The following is a 15,170-nucleotide window of genomic DNA, read 5'->3' as shown; positions in this document are numbered from 1 at the left end:
TTCCACTATCCGCTCCGCTATGTGCACAGTGAGTTTCATGGTTCTGTCTCGTTTCTGATTGGAGATATTTGAGATGTTACAAGTTCCCCCGGTCTCCCCTATTTCTTCAAAATTAGAACTATCAAAAACTGAAATACACAACTCATAAGACACATTTACAACTACTTTAAGTTCATTTGTAGAAGCTTTTTTTTTTTTTTTTCATCACCGGACATTTATGGAGAAAATGAAACAGGAATAGCATTTTTTTAGTTTAGTCCTTGACTTCCTCATTTTCACATCCGCCTAATGTCAAAATAGGAAGCGCGCGCCGGGTCCTCACCTCTATTTATCAAGAGAGCACATTTAGTCTCGAGCTCTTTCAGAGGGACATCAGGGAGTGTCAAGTCTGGCATCAAGGTAACACACCAGAACACACATGTTAATTTTGAAGATTTTTTTTCTGCCAAGTTGCTGCTGTATGATTTATTGTTTTAATGATAAATAACAATTAAATAGATTCACATTTAGTTTGACAAAGTTATAAGCAATGTTTAAGTCAAGCCTGATGTTGCCTTTTACACATACAGGAATGATCCCAGTCACTTCCACACAGTGAGCCATACAGCTTATTAATGAAACACTGGTAGCCCAGGTATTGCTATCGGTATCGGTATCGGTATCGGGACTTAAAAAGTTGAATCGGTGCATCCCTAGTGTTAATACTTAAAATGCTTTCCTATGTTATTTGTATCCTATATATCACACTGTAATATATTATAGGATGCCCATTGGCTGGAATCAACACCAGCCAGACAGACAGGTATGCAGAGTTGAGGTGTTTGAGCTCTTCATTCAGGTTTTAGGAGCAGTGTCCCAGTCAGGGTGCTCAAAAATAGAACATTTACTATAGTTGAATAATTATTTTATTATCACACACATCACAGCTTTCGTCTGAACATTTAGTTTTTCTGGAAAATGTTTGCCCTGTAAAATCATATTCTATAAATCATAAGAGAAAATTCAGAAAACTTTGAAATAATGTTTCACTAATTATATTCACAACTAAAAAAAGTTATGATGAACAGCTCAGAAATTATTTTACAAAAGGGCCGTGAAGGAAGTAGGCCTCCCCTGTGCTGTGCGTCGGATCTCCCAGAGAACCTGATATAGAGAGGGCAAAAAAAGAGTTTACCGGTAGACTATCTTCAGCGAGTCTTTAGTCAGTCGTAAACTTAGCAAATATCTCACAAGCAGCATCACTATTTTACCTGATGGAGTTAAAATAATGTGAAAAGCTGATGACGCTGGGCTCCTTATTGGAAATATCATGTAGTATTATGGACATGAAGACATCCTTATGTTTCCATACAGGTGTTCATCTATTGTCGTTTAAACTGACTTACGTCTAAAACTGTGGGTCTGTGGGAATGGGGCCGGACTCTCCGGTTCTGCAGGTCGATGAATCTCTCAGTGTACGTCATGTAGTCTATAACACCTCAATAAAGACTTGTTTGTTACCAGGTCGACCTGATGGCTACCGGTGGTTGCTCCACTGTTACATTTGTTGGTACATGTGCGAATAACTTCTACTTTCAAGGTAAAAGTGATGTCATATTTTTTTCCTTCTTAGTAGCTTATTATTACTATTATATGGTATAACTTATTGTATACATCATAATGTTGTCTATTCTTTTCTTTACTGTTTGCATATACATCCTGAAATCATCTCCTTTGTCCACTGCTCTCTGTTTAAAGTGGCAGCAGAGACAGGTAAGGCAATTTATGTGTTTTTTTAAAAACACACAGTCCTACATTTATAGTAGAATATACAAGTAGTGATTCCAGGTGTGTGACATTACTACTGTTATAACACGTATTTGTCTCAAAAATGCAGAAGTGGATGGAGACAGTTTCAAGATTACCGAACGGTGCCTCAATCATTGGGTCCAAAGCACGGGCAACAAATTCCTGCATGTGACGAACAATTTCAAGTACAAAACTTAAGCAGCGATCAGCTAAGCCAGCAAGGTAAGATGAAGTCAAATACTTTAGCATGTATGAAATTCCTGCTGTTTGCCAGAAAGGTGTACCACACACTGGATATATACAGTATATGCCAGATGTCTAACGTTATTGCATGTGAACAGGCGAAGCTTCCGTCATGCAAAACTTAAATCATTGTCAGATTTCTTGTTTTATGAGTGAAGTGCTGCGTTTTCCTCTTGCTTATCATGTGTTTTCCTTTTAGACTGCCAATTCAAAATCCAGATTTACAAAGACATCCCAGGGGGAAAAGAGGGGATGGCAGCCATGCTATTTGTCATAATGAATGAGAAGAACATGGTGGCATGTTGCAGTCAGCAGAATGATGTTTATCCTGAGGAAATGGTGAGTATGAACAAAGAATTTACAGTTATTTACAGTGTGTGGCGTGAAGGTCCAGTCTGAGTACTGATAAGAGTTTAGGACCTCTTCCTTGTCTGTGATCTGGTTTCATTTGTTAGCTAGCGGAAGCGTGGGCCTACTTCATACGTCTGTCAAACATGCAGTAGAATAGGGGGGTTCAAAGTCTGACACTATGCCCCCCCCTTCCCCTTAAAGGCCCAGACACTAGCGGCGACGAAGGCCAACCGTTTCGTTGCCTTACGTCACCCACGTCTTGGCCAAAAATTTGTTCTCGAACACACCGCAAAGACTACAGCCAATGACCAACTACCACGTATGTTCTGAGCCTACGTGAGATGAAATAACTCTCCACACCAGCAGGTGGCGGTAGTCTGTATTTGTCATTCAAAAAGGGAAACCGGACGACCGAGGACTATTAATATACAAGCCGATAGGTGAAATAAAGCAGCGTTTGATATACAGCCTTCTGTGTGTGCTCTGTTGACTCCACTCGTTTGCTTGCTTTTCTCACTTCTGTTTCTCTTCTTGTGCACTGATTCGCTTAAGCTGAACAGCCAATCAGAGTGATTTCTCCGCCGCCAATTCGACATGCTGAATCGGCCAAAACGCCTCCGACACGGGCAGACTAGTGCCAACGGTGCGGCACACACCGGAAAAACTAGGGCAGCAGATGCTCACCAACCAATTCCAAATATGTGCCAACTGGCCGTCGGCTGTAGTCTTTGCGGTGTGTTCAAGTGCAAATTTTTGGTTAAATACAATACAATACAATAAGCAACAGGCGACGTGAGGCGACGCAACAGGCGACCTTCATCACCGTTAGTTCCTTGATGCCTATATTTACCGGTAAAGTTGTTAATATGACATTCACGGGTTTTACTGACTGAATTTGCAAGTTGACGTGGATCACCTGAATGTTTATTAAACTAGTGATAAACATGCATTATGGGAAAATAAAAGCAGCCAAAGATGCACCAGTTTTATCTGCATGTGCAAACAATCCACTCATTTATTGTTATAACCATATACAGTATGTTAAGATTCATCCTGTACTGCTTAGGCTTTCCATTCTGTTGACTGCATCCTGTCCACTGTGCAGCAGTGTGACGGAACAGACAAGTAAATCAGGTTTGCCATGTGTTTTTCTATAGACTCTTCCAAGCAGTATTGAGGAAACCGAACACAAGGCAGTGTTCTACATGACCCATCTCACAGCATCTAACACGTATATGTTTGAGTCCTCTATGTACCCGTCCTATTTCCTGGGATTTCAGTCCGATGGGGACAATCCCTCTCTGCAAAAACTGGTCTTGTGTCATAAAGGTGCAGATGAACCGGATGAATCTTGTGAGGTTATTTTAATCTAATGCTTCTGAATGATTTCAAAATGTCATAACAAAATCATCCTGTTTGTCTCATTAAGGATAAATTGCAATATGGACAACCTGCAGTAAAGTTTTTTTTTCTATGTGCAGCTTCACAATACAGGACTGCTCTCACATACAAAAACAAGACTAGTGCAGTACCGCTGACACAGTATAGAGTTTACATATGTTGTGTGTCAGTCAGCAGAGTTCAGCTGTTTTTTTGTTATTTTGAAGAAACTGGAGTTTTGAGTTGAAGAAAAGATTTTCCTTCATTGTGTCATTTAGTAATTTAAATCTAATTAATTAATTTTTAAAAGTATTTATTTCATAACGTCATTTTGTTTTATTCATATACATAACTACTTATTTATGTAATATTGAACACTTTGGGTTCCACAGAAGCACTTTTGGCTTTGAGAGAACTACATCACATACATTTATTACACCAGTGAAATTTAATGGACTGAATTACAATTGGATGGTGCACCTTGATACAACCAAAGTAGCCTGTTTGTTTTCATATAGAAGGTCACACTATTTCAGCTATTAACAGTAACTTAGTGTTTCAAAAGTAAAGTTCACTGCCATATTTGTCCGCATCTTTCCTCTGTGGCAGCTTATTTTTTTTTTCTGAAACAAAGGGGTATTCAAGAATTTTGAATTTAGATGTGATTACATTTGTATAGTCGTATCACACATTTCAAATGTGCAGATAATTTGTGTGACTTTTTAATACAGTATATAAGCATTTTTATATTTTATATATACCTTTTGTACTCTTGTCATTGTATGCATTGTGTGTATCGTTAGGTATAAAATGTCAATAAATGAAAAACATCTATAAAGCCAACTTTATTCCGCTGAGGCAGGAACAGTGCATTTTTCTTGCCTCGTCTCGTTTTGTGCGTAAAAGCTGAAAAGACATTAACTGAACAGAAATTACAAGTTGACAATTGCTGTAAGAAGCCAACAGGCCCAACACCGAACTTGTAGGCTGCCATAAACATTTACTGCGTGAGCATTGCGACAAAGAACAGAATCCAGAACTCAGATTTTACAGCGGTCAACTCGACCTGTAACGCCGGTTCCAACGGTACACAAATAATTGCTGCTATTAATTGATGCATGCAAGGACTGTGTGTGTATACCAATTATATGCTATGAGTAAAAGTTCCAAAATTACATGATAACCTCAACAGTTTTTGAATATGGAACAGGGCCTGAAATTAAGTTTTTGATTTATTTGCCAAGAGGTAATAAACTGCCAAGAATTTTTTGGGCAGAGGACGGCATTTTGCAGATGTTAATTTCAGACCCTGCTGTGGACTGTTAGCTGACAAAAGTTTGTACGCTGCCAGACCTCATTTGCTACTGTGCTCGTGATGCGCAGGCAGGTCGAGTACAGCTGGATGGCTTGAATTTACGATGCTCTTCAGATCTCGCCTACCTTACCTTCGATAGAGCTGCAGAGCAGATCTCCTTCTGGATTAAACAAAGCAACACTTAAGAGTAGAGGTTTCACAATGAAGCCCGTCAGTCAAGTTAAGTGGACCTTGTGAATCATTTGTGCACGGGGGGGGGGGGGGTTAGTGTGGAGGGTGATTGCTCAAATCCGTAGTGCTGCCCTGTTATTCCTGATGGGTTTATGAGCAAAAGGTAGTATGTACACATTGTGAGTGAAACAAAATAGATTTTAAGAAATCAGTCACAAGAAGGACCCGAACATGAAAAAAATAAATTACATGTCAAACAGCATTACTCTGTAAAACTAGATAGAAGAGCTGTTTTGTTGAAAACATGTATGTCTCCAGTAAATATAACGGTTACATGCCAGGATATTGGATATTTGTAGAATTGGTTAAGTAACTGGACATAGATCTACATGGGAACTTAGCTTAAATGTAGTCCACATGGAACATAAACAGAAGCTAATCTCCCACATATCACAAGAGAAAAATGGATGACAGTTGACTTAATAAAGAGGCCGGGTCTGAACTGATGACATTAACTACAATTACACACTTGTGAATCAGTTATATTGTCAAAAATGATATATTTATAAGAATTTACATAGAACACCTTGAAATTTTTACAATCAGCCAGGACGAGATTGCTCCCATCCCAGTGTCTAGGTCCTCCCAAGCTTCCCAGTCCAGTATTATTCATTTGCTCCAGAGCAGGGCGATGGCTTTGCAGATGCCCACGTCGTTGTAGTTGAAGTAGCAAAGACCAGCGAAGGTGACCGTGGACAGGAGGAAGAGGCCTGCATTGGCCATCTTGATCTTTGTGTCCCCATGAACGTAGTCTGTCAACACCTGCCCGATACCCCTACAAGACAAAAACATACGCAAACACAGAAAAGGTGGGCAATCAGTGAGAAACCTTTTTTTTTTTAGAGTGAAAGCCTCGGTATGCTCTAGAAATGATCGATTCACCTATGTATCGCGGGGTTATTTTTTTAAACAAATTTGAAATAGATTTTTTAATGCCAGAGTTGATATATTTGCTTCATTTGAGTCTATGCGGAGGTAGAAGGAAGTGACCGCTTTTATTGTTGTAGTCTGAGTAACGTGACGTCATTTCCGTTCCGTATGCTTCAACCAAAACAAACAGCAGCGTCCGCTGCGAGCCGAAACGAAAAAGTAGGAAACGGCGGACGGTCCGCGTGGATACGACCTGCACCCTCACATGTTAAATCCAAAGTCGTAAACACTACACATACAGCAAAGTATGGAAACACTTTGGGTTTCACACATTGCAGGAAAAGCAGAGCTAGACGTCATGGCTGAAGCGGCATGCTAACTCTGTCATGGACAGGAAACGTTATCGTATCGCTGTAACGTGCGGTCAAGCCGTTACTCTCATCTCCGTGGTCAAATCGTCCGTCGCTACGACTGTAGAGCACCCATATACTGACATTTATGTTAGATGCATTCAAACAGCCCTGATGGAGCTGACCATGGATGTATAAAGAGAACGGAGCTGACGGGAGATCTAGAGATGACCTTGGAGAAGTGAGAGGAAGTATACACGTCAGACTTTGTTCGCTTTTCAAAATAAGGTGTTAACAAAGGGAACTGTATATACAAAATAAATATATGGAAATAAGATTGATTGGATTATATTCACCAGAAGTATAAAACATTACATGTCCCTTATAAATTTAAAAGAAAATACCACTAATTTGTGAGGGAAATATCTTTAGTCTTTGATTTTTGTGTTGCTGGAAAACATATAATAAACAACGACTGATATATTTGACTTCAGGACATCTCTGACTACACACATGCTGAAAATCAAACATTCTTACAGGATTAATTTAGATATTTTCCAAAGTAAAAGTCCCTAGAAATGTATGATTCAACTTTTTCCCATGGTCTAGTGTTTAAAAAGTTAACAAAAATCGCAATGTCAAATCGCAATACATAAAATTCACAATACATATCCAATCGGCACCCAAGTATCGTGATAGTATCGAATCGGGAGATAGGTGAATCGTCCCAGCCCTAAAAATTAGGCCACACTCCAAATTTGGCACCTCATCCATCTGGCCAATCTGTGCGTAAAGAGAGAGCTGGCTAACGGGGAAAAAAAAATCCTCAGATATTTTCTATTTGCGCATTCCTTATCCCCAGTACCAGCTGAAAAGAAGGGAGCTTTCCAGCCTTCTCATGCTTCAACCCATGCAGATGACAACGCCAAATGACATGGGAGCATTCATCTAACTGGTTTTGGTCAAAGAGGACACGGCTTGACCCTTTGAGATACACACCTGCCCCGAAAGCCATTGCTTAAGAAGACTTATCACTACTCATGACTGGGATTTGTGGCCTACACCTGCCATGCCCTTTAGTCTGCGCTCTAACTGATGGAAGAACACATCGCTGTGACGCTAAGCTAAAGCCACCTTCTCAAGTCTGCAAACAAAGCCGGAGCTGAATTAATAGCTGCCGACAGCTACGGCGAATGACTGAACAGCCCCCCCCATCCCACCCCACCCACCACCAAAGCCCCATGGCACAAAGTTTGCCTTTTGTCCCGTAAGGGTCAGTGAACAAGCTAAATCTTTGTACTGGGCAGAGAAATAAGTTTGAGGAGGGTTCAAAGAACTTTCATTCATATGCTCTTGATCTGTTAAATCTCAATCTGCTGGTGTATGACCACAGAGGTGAGGATGAATGTATTTGACCTGAATGCTGACAAGTTAAAATCCACTCGCACTAGACTACAACTCCCTGTGGACCTCGAGATGAAGGATTTAACCCACCACGTTTGTGTTTTTCCCAGGATAAGGAAAGTCTGTGAAGAACTCAAATTTTGCTGGTCATTTTGGAGGCTGTAGTTTGTGGTATTGTTGAATTGAATTTATACTGACCCTCTTTGATGTGAGCAGGGTGGAAGGAGAAACACCTCTCAGCCCCCAAAATGACCATAAAGTTGTTCAACTTTACCTCTCTAAAACAGTTCTTTGAGGTAGGATCTATGTACCTAATAAGTCATATGGTGGTGATTCAATGTTAAATGTAACAGAAAAGAAGAATTATTAAGCCCCTTTCCCACAAGACAAAAAACCCCACCAACATCCACCAACATCCACTAACATCTGGCTTTTGTCTTTTGTGGGAAAGGATACAATCAGTATCCATTCACAGGACAAATGACTCTGCAGTAGTCACGTTTATTTATCGGCTTCAGCTCCGATCGGCAGTGATGGAAACATGACAACCGAGTGGACACGCTAATTTTAGTGAATTAAATGAATTAATTAAATTAAAGTGAATATATCAAAAATTAAATGGGGCCGTCAATCGATTCAAATATTTAATTGAAATTAAATCACATGATAGTCCATACTTAATCACGATTAATCGCACATTTTTTATCTGTTCAAATGCACCTTAAAGGGAGATTTGTCAAGTATTTAATACTCTTATCAACATCGGAGTGGACCAATATGCTTGCTTTATGCAAATGTATGTGTATATTTATTATTTCTGTAAATGGGAGACTCGTGGGTACCCATAGAACCCATTTTCATTCACATATCTTGAGGTCAGAGTTCATATATATATATATATATATATATATATATATATATATATAAAAAAGAAGTAACCACTGTAACATTTTCACTGTTTACTAACCCTGCTTCCAGTACCGCCTATGTGACATTGAAGGTGTCACAGCAGGGAAAAAAAAGAAAGGCCACTGGCATACTTGCAATGTGAAAGGAGTCTTTTTAGGGTGTTTTACGCATATACGCACTAATTTTGGTGGGAAAATGGTATCAGAGAGATCTGTTTTAGAGCTAGAATATGGGTATGAATATGAAACCTTCGTATGTACGCAGGAACAAAACTTTCATCCTCAGAACTAATGCAACCAGGGTTCAGGTTAGTGTTTGCATCATCTTACCAGTGTCCGTGCAGGGTCAGGGCAGCAGCCAGGGAGTAGTCAATGACAGGACTGGGGCTAAAATAGGCTACAGGTCCTATGGCCAGGAGCAGGATGCTAACCACTCGCTCTGCTGTCCAGTGCAGGGAGGCGGCTTTGGAGCCAGAGCCAGCTGTGGAGCAAGAGAAACAGCAGATAATCAGCAGATGGTAAAAGTAAAAACAGTCGTGTCCCCAAACAAAAAGCTGGATATTAATCTGATTCCCTTTACCTGGCTTAATGACACTCAAGAGTTGATACACGCACATTTAGAATTTTAAAGGAATAGGCCAACATGTTGGGAAATACGCTTTCTTGCCGAGTGTTAGACGGTCGATACCTCTCTCATGTCTTTAGTGTCAGCCATGGAAGGATCATGAGACAATGGGCTCCTGAGCACAGACATATAAAAGCCCCCCCACCCCTCCTATAGTACATAGAAATGGCACCATGCAGCCGTGCCATTTTCAGTAATGTTGTGTCTATTTCAGTAAGATTTTGCAGGTGAACAGGAACTCTGACACACAAATGCCTCAGAGGAGATGTTTGTGGTTGTTTTGCGTCTCTTTGTAGTTGTTTGACCTTCAAACAGGAAATGATGGGGCCCGGTATGTCCCTTCAGTAATCTATCTATGCCGTCAGCAGCTGATTAGCTTAGCTTAGCACAAAGAAAATGGAAATGGACTATGTCCAAAGGTAACAAAGTCCAAGAAGAACACCACAACGTGCTGGACTATTTGTAAACCGGGCTGTTGACTGTAGCTTCGTATTTAACAGAAAGATATGCGAGTGCTAACAATCTTATCAACTAACTCTCGACATGGAAGTGAATAAACATATTTCCCAAAATGTCAACCTATTCCTTTAACATATGATTGCTAAGAGTTAGACACAGCGAGGCAATACTTTTAACTTCATACATTTTCTTTTCTTCCTGGAAAACAATGTCAAATGGTGACCTCGTACTGCACTCGCAGATGCTTATATAATCTAGCCAGTTAGACAATCATCGAAACCATTAAGCCCGGATAACCCTGATGACGTCATCAGGGTTATCTAACGCTTGGTTATGAAGATTTAAAGTTTTTATGCAATTTATGGAAGTGCAATACTGAATAATTAATTCAGTAATTAACTGCTCAATGCATCCATCACCAAGATACTGGATTAATGAGCTTGTGTCTTACTGCTCACCAGAAAAGATATTACATAGTATGATGTAAGAAAGAAACCTGCACCCTTTCAGAAAATTTGTGGGGCCGACATTCTGCCTTCATTGAAATTAGATGACCCTATTAATGTATGACTCTTCCTGGACCGACTCCAACTTAATCTTTTGAAATATATAGACTCTATTATTAGATTTAGTTCAATGATGTGTATGTGTACATACTGTATATGTATGTATAAATGAAAGGAAAATAAAGAACCATACAAGGGAGATGGGTGGGGGCGGATGGGAAGAATTTGATGCTGTATTTCCAATGCTTCCACACCTGTTTATGTCTGGTGCATTCACTGCTATCTATCCATCTATCCATCTGTCGGAGGGGGGGTGGGGGGGATGCTACGCTTATGAGAGCAGTGCAGATCGGCAGCCGTGAGCTAGCCAGTGGGGCACCCTCACATGACAACATCATACAGGCATAACAAAGCAAGGAGAAGCTCAGATTACAACACACACAGAGGGAGAGCGACTTCAGGTAGACATTACTCCACTATATCTTTACATAACAAATAGTTGTTTGATGCTATATGAATGCTATGGCTATCGTAGAGAGAACCTATAACAACAATAAATGTAATCTAACAATATAAGTCTCTTGGTTTAGATTAGGAAATATTTGATCAAAGACTTTATTCGATGCTCCACACACATTTCAGTCGGTCCTCAAAAAGTATTGAGGTTTGGTAACATTGGTTTATTATTCTCAATTAACTATTTATTTTATAAATTGTTGTTTTAACAAATCAATAAAACTTCAGTATCTTGGTGTTTTAGTATAATCAAGTTTTCTACAAAGGACATTTTTTTGTTTTGTTCCTCAAAACAAGCCAACGATGTCTTAAATCAACAAAATGATGATATCAATCAGGAAAGATAAAGACTCAGTAAAAAACAAAACTAAGAATGTGACTAAGCTGGGCCAACCTTTGGTATTTGACATTTGGCTTTCCAGAGAACGCCTCCACCCTTTTGTGACTCACTAACCTGAATACTGGGTCACAGCGGGTGAAACCTACTAGCATATTAGGTAGACCTTACATGAACCGAGGTGTCAAAATACTGCCACCACTCTAGCATTTAGGGTGCTAAATCTGGATCACAAAACACCAACCCTACACCACAAAGGCCGTCGGCCACCTGCTTTCATGTCAAACCGGAAAAACTGCTCCTTGCAAACTGAGAGGTACATACACTATTCACTCTACAGAAAAGCAACTGAACTGAATCAATCACAATAATGGCAGAAAAAATAATCAAGAGAGGATTCAAAATGATCTATTCTCTTCAACCAGAGTATAGTACACTGCACTTTGACCATTTTAACAGATCACAAGCATTACCCAATGCATTATCCTATAATACTTGGATTGAGCATTACTTGGTTTAATGAGATCTCTTTTACAATATTTTGAAGTAATAATTGAGTCCAGTTCAGTCAAAGGTGGACAAAGTGTAGGTTATAATGTTTACTTGTTGATGAAATTGTGTCACAGGTGTTGATTCAACTCATTTCTGGTGGCTGTGGTATGTCACGCTGTTGGTTTGCTAAATATAAATAAGGTTTTCCTGTTGTTCTGTATACTCCCTGTACATACTGTGTGTATTACTAGGTACTTAAATTTGTCAACACGTACCGTACAGAGCCTGTGACGCATGAATCCTTGCTGTCAACTGGTAGGGCTGCTCCTGGTATTTGTGAGGTACAACCAGCGGCCTGGCCAACAAAGTGTTTTGGTAGAACAGAGCTGAAGAGAAAAGACAAAAACAAAAAAATCCTGTTTCCAAAAGGGCACAAATGATGATATTCAACCACAGCATGAACTGTAAACCACGAAATAAACTATATAATACACTCTTATAAATTGTAGCACATCTCAACTCAGCACACAACAAATCTTTTAAGGTAAAAGATGAAGACAAGTTATGTTAACAACATATTCTTTCACATCATAATATATTAAATGAATGAATGAATGAATGAAAGACTTTATTTCTAACATAAAAATAAATAAAAAACAGATACAAAATAATAACAAACAAAACAAGAGTAATAGTGTCCAAAAAGGAGTAGGTAGAAGTAAAACTTATATTTCCCTACCCCTTTCTCACTTCTCCTCTAATAACTCATACATCATAGAATGATAATATAATATATAAACTATTCCAGATTTATTTACATCACAAATTAAATATATGAACAGCACCCCAAGTTTATTTACAACCCACATATCCATCCGGAGTTAAAAAGTAGATATAAACCAACCCTTATCACAACTCTTCCTCAACCATATACCTCCCAAAAATATCTTTTTTGTATAGCTTTTTAAAGTGATTTATATTTTCTGCTCCGCTTCTTAAAACTAACAAAAATGTGTGAGTCATGTTTTCCCCCTATGTTGATTATATTGAAGTCAACTATCTTTTTTTCTGTCTTGAAAATAATATTTACCCAAGTAATACCAGGCACTAGCAGCATTAAAATAGATTAAGGTCCCACAAGGTCAAAACATTTTTTTCTTGTTTTGGTGCAAATACAGCATTAAAAATTGCATACATAATCAATATCTGACTTTCATTTCAGCTGGATGGAGAAAAAAAAAAGTCTTTCTAAAATGGTATGGGTTTCATAAACGTGCTTCAACGAAACTGGTTTCCACACAGACAGTTTCCCAGTTTAGAAGCAGTCGAGCCAACCAGTCAAAGGAGGGCGGTGGCGAGCAGCTTTAACCTAACATGACCTTTTACTGAAATACATACTCTATTATTTGGTTTGTCTTATGTGCCGAACAGAAAACGGAGTCTTGTCATCTCAGAAAAACAGTTTGTTGTAAAGTTTCACCCTATGTAATTGTGTCATAAAGTATGTTAACTTATAATCCCCAACTTTCTGACTGGAGTTTGGCGTACAGATCTGCGTCTATCATATGAGTCATAACGTCACCAACCGTCTGATGTCATCTAGTGATGGGAATTCCGGCTCTTTTTAGTGAGCCAGATCATTTGTCTCAGCTCACCAAGAAGAGCCGGCTCTTTCGACTCCCAAACAGCTCTTCATTGTACCACTTCTGCCTTTTTATAATTCAGCCAAATTTAGCACTGTTTTGACCTATGATTAGTATGTGTGCACATATATCACTTACATTATTCAATATAATTATACTAAACCTTATAATTTCCAGAATACCATCATTTCACATGCTGCTTCGTTTCCGATTGTCACTCATCTCGTCTGCTATTCGCGCACTGCACTCCCCTCACTTTCTCTCCTCCTCTCCCTCCTGCTCTGTACCTGTAGACTGCCAGCGCGCCGTGCACCCCCGTACCTCCCTGCTTGATGGTATGATCCTTGTCTGTTCATCACCTGATTGGTCGCACGGACCTCATTAACACAACATTCAGTTACAGTCAGTGCATGGAGTGCCCGTGGCGCGGAGAAGATTGTCCTATAATTCTGCCTTGTATTAATAAAAAAAAAATAAAAAATGTCTCTCGGACGGGAGCCGGCTCTTATGGTACGTGTCCACAGGGGCGTTTTTTATCATGAGGGGACGCGACGCTTCTCAACATTGGACGCTTGGTGGGCTGTCACTAGAAACAAGGCTGTCCCGACCTGATTGGACGAACGCTCTCCCGCCGTGGGCTGCTGCTCCCAGCTTTCAAACCAGAAACAGTATGGAGGCTCATTTGGAAACTTTTTCTCTTATTTTCCGAAAATCGTTCACCGAAATGTTTTTCTGAAAACATTCGAGGCGAGAAATAAGCCACGCAGTTGATGAATCAGTCTTTATTTTGGATCGACAACGTTTATTTTAAAAGATTCACTGGAAATTCGAGAGGCGGCGAGTCGCGTCGGACGCCAGTGCTTTGCATAAAGTAGACAAGCCCTCAACTTTATGCAAATGAGGAGCGGGCGTCGTGACACTCCGTTTCTCGGAACGCAACGCCACGCTACCAGAATGCATTGCACGGCTGCTTACGTAGACAATGAATGGGGAGGGTGGAAAGCACGGAGCCTGTGGACACGAACCATTATCGTTCACTTAAAAGAGCCGGCTCTTTGAACCGACTCGTTCGCGACCAACACATCACTAATGTCATCATGAGAGCAGATTTCAATTCTCCTTCATGTCTCAATGCAACACTCACTAACCGTCAGAGAGTCAAGGTTACTAGTGACGTCACTAGCTAACGTTTACCCAGTAACCATTAACGTTACACTTGACAGTAACGTCAGTAGTCTCTTCCAGACGTGCTTTCTTCGTACATAAGCTAGTATTCTGTCAACAAGCCCCGCTGTCAAACTGCTGCTAAGTCCCGTAAACACATTATGTTAAAAACAGACAGAGACAGTGAAAGCAGACAGAAGAACTCACGTTTGACTCCTCTGCGACACACAGAACTCAACCTGACGATGGCCGCCATGATGATCAACCCATGAAGGTCACCACGGTTACCCGGATGTGGTTGCTTAGAGTCGTCGGCAGCACAAAGATAGTGGATGTTGGAGGAGATCAGCAACACACTTTCACCTCATTTAAGAATCAAGAGTTTTATTTGCCATTTTCACCTATATTTTTATTTTTAATTGCTATATCTATCATAAAACACAACATATTTTATATATTTTTTGTGTATGAAGACTGACATATATGGTTACTGTCCAAATTTCTCAGGGTGTAGAGAAAATATTTTTTTTATATCAGTATTTACAATGATGCACAAAGCTTGATGAAAATTAATTAAAAATCACTATA

At 39.7% G+C, this 15,170-nt stretch overlaps 1 protein-coding gene and 1 long non-coding RNA gene across 2 annotated transcripts; one reads left to right on the top strand and one right to left on the bottom strand.

Annotated features, from left to right (window-relative positions):
- Window positions 1-259: 259 nt before the first annotated feature.
- On the top strand, window positions 260-2,010 carry LOC141770509 (uncharacterized). Its single transcript, XR_012594574.1, has 4 exons — window positions 260-399; window positions 1,504-1,579; window positions 1,738-1,752; window positions 1,877-2,010. It is a non-coding gene; the product is annotated as an uncharacterized LOC141770509 (long non-coding RNA).
- A 2,584-nt stretch (window positions 2,011-4,594) lies between these two features.
- Window positions 4,595-14,941, bottom strand: sdhdb (succinate dehydrogenase complex, subunit D, integral membrane protein b). Its single transcript, XM_074640080.1, has 4 exons — window positions 14,790-14,941; window positions 12,051-12,161; window positions 9,171-9,321; window positions 4,595-6,083 (listed from the first exon to the last, which is right to left on the bottom strand). The coding sequence occupies exons 1-4, from the start codon at window positions 14,836-14,838 to the stop codon at window positions 5,918-5,920; spliced, it is 477 nt and encodes a 158-aa protein (XP_074496181.1). The 5' UTR covers window positions 14,839-14,941; the 3' UTR covers window positions 4,595-5,917.
- Window positions 14,942-15,170: the final 229 nt, after the last annotated feature.

The sequence above is a fragment of the Sebastes fasciatus genome, chromosome 7 (genome assembly GCF_043250625.1).
Source record: "Sebastes fasciatus isolate fSebFas1 chromosome 7, fSebFas1.pri, whole genome shotgun sequence".
NCBI lineage: Eukaryota > Metazoa > Chordata > Actinopteri > Perciformes > Sebastidae > Sebastes > Sebastes fasciatus.
This window is presented reverse-complemented; position numbering and strand designations above follow the sequence as displayed.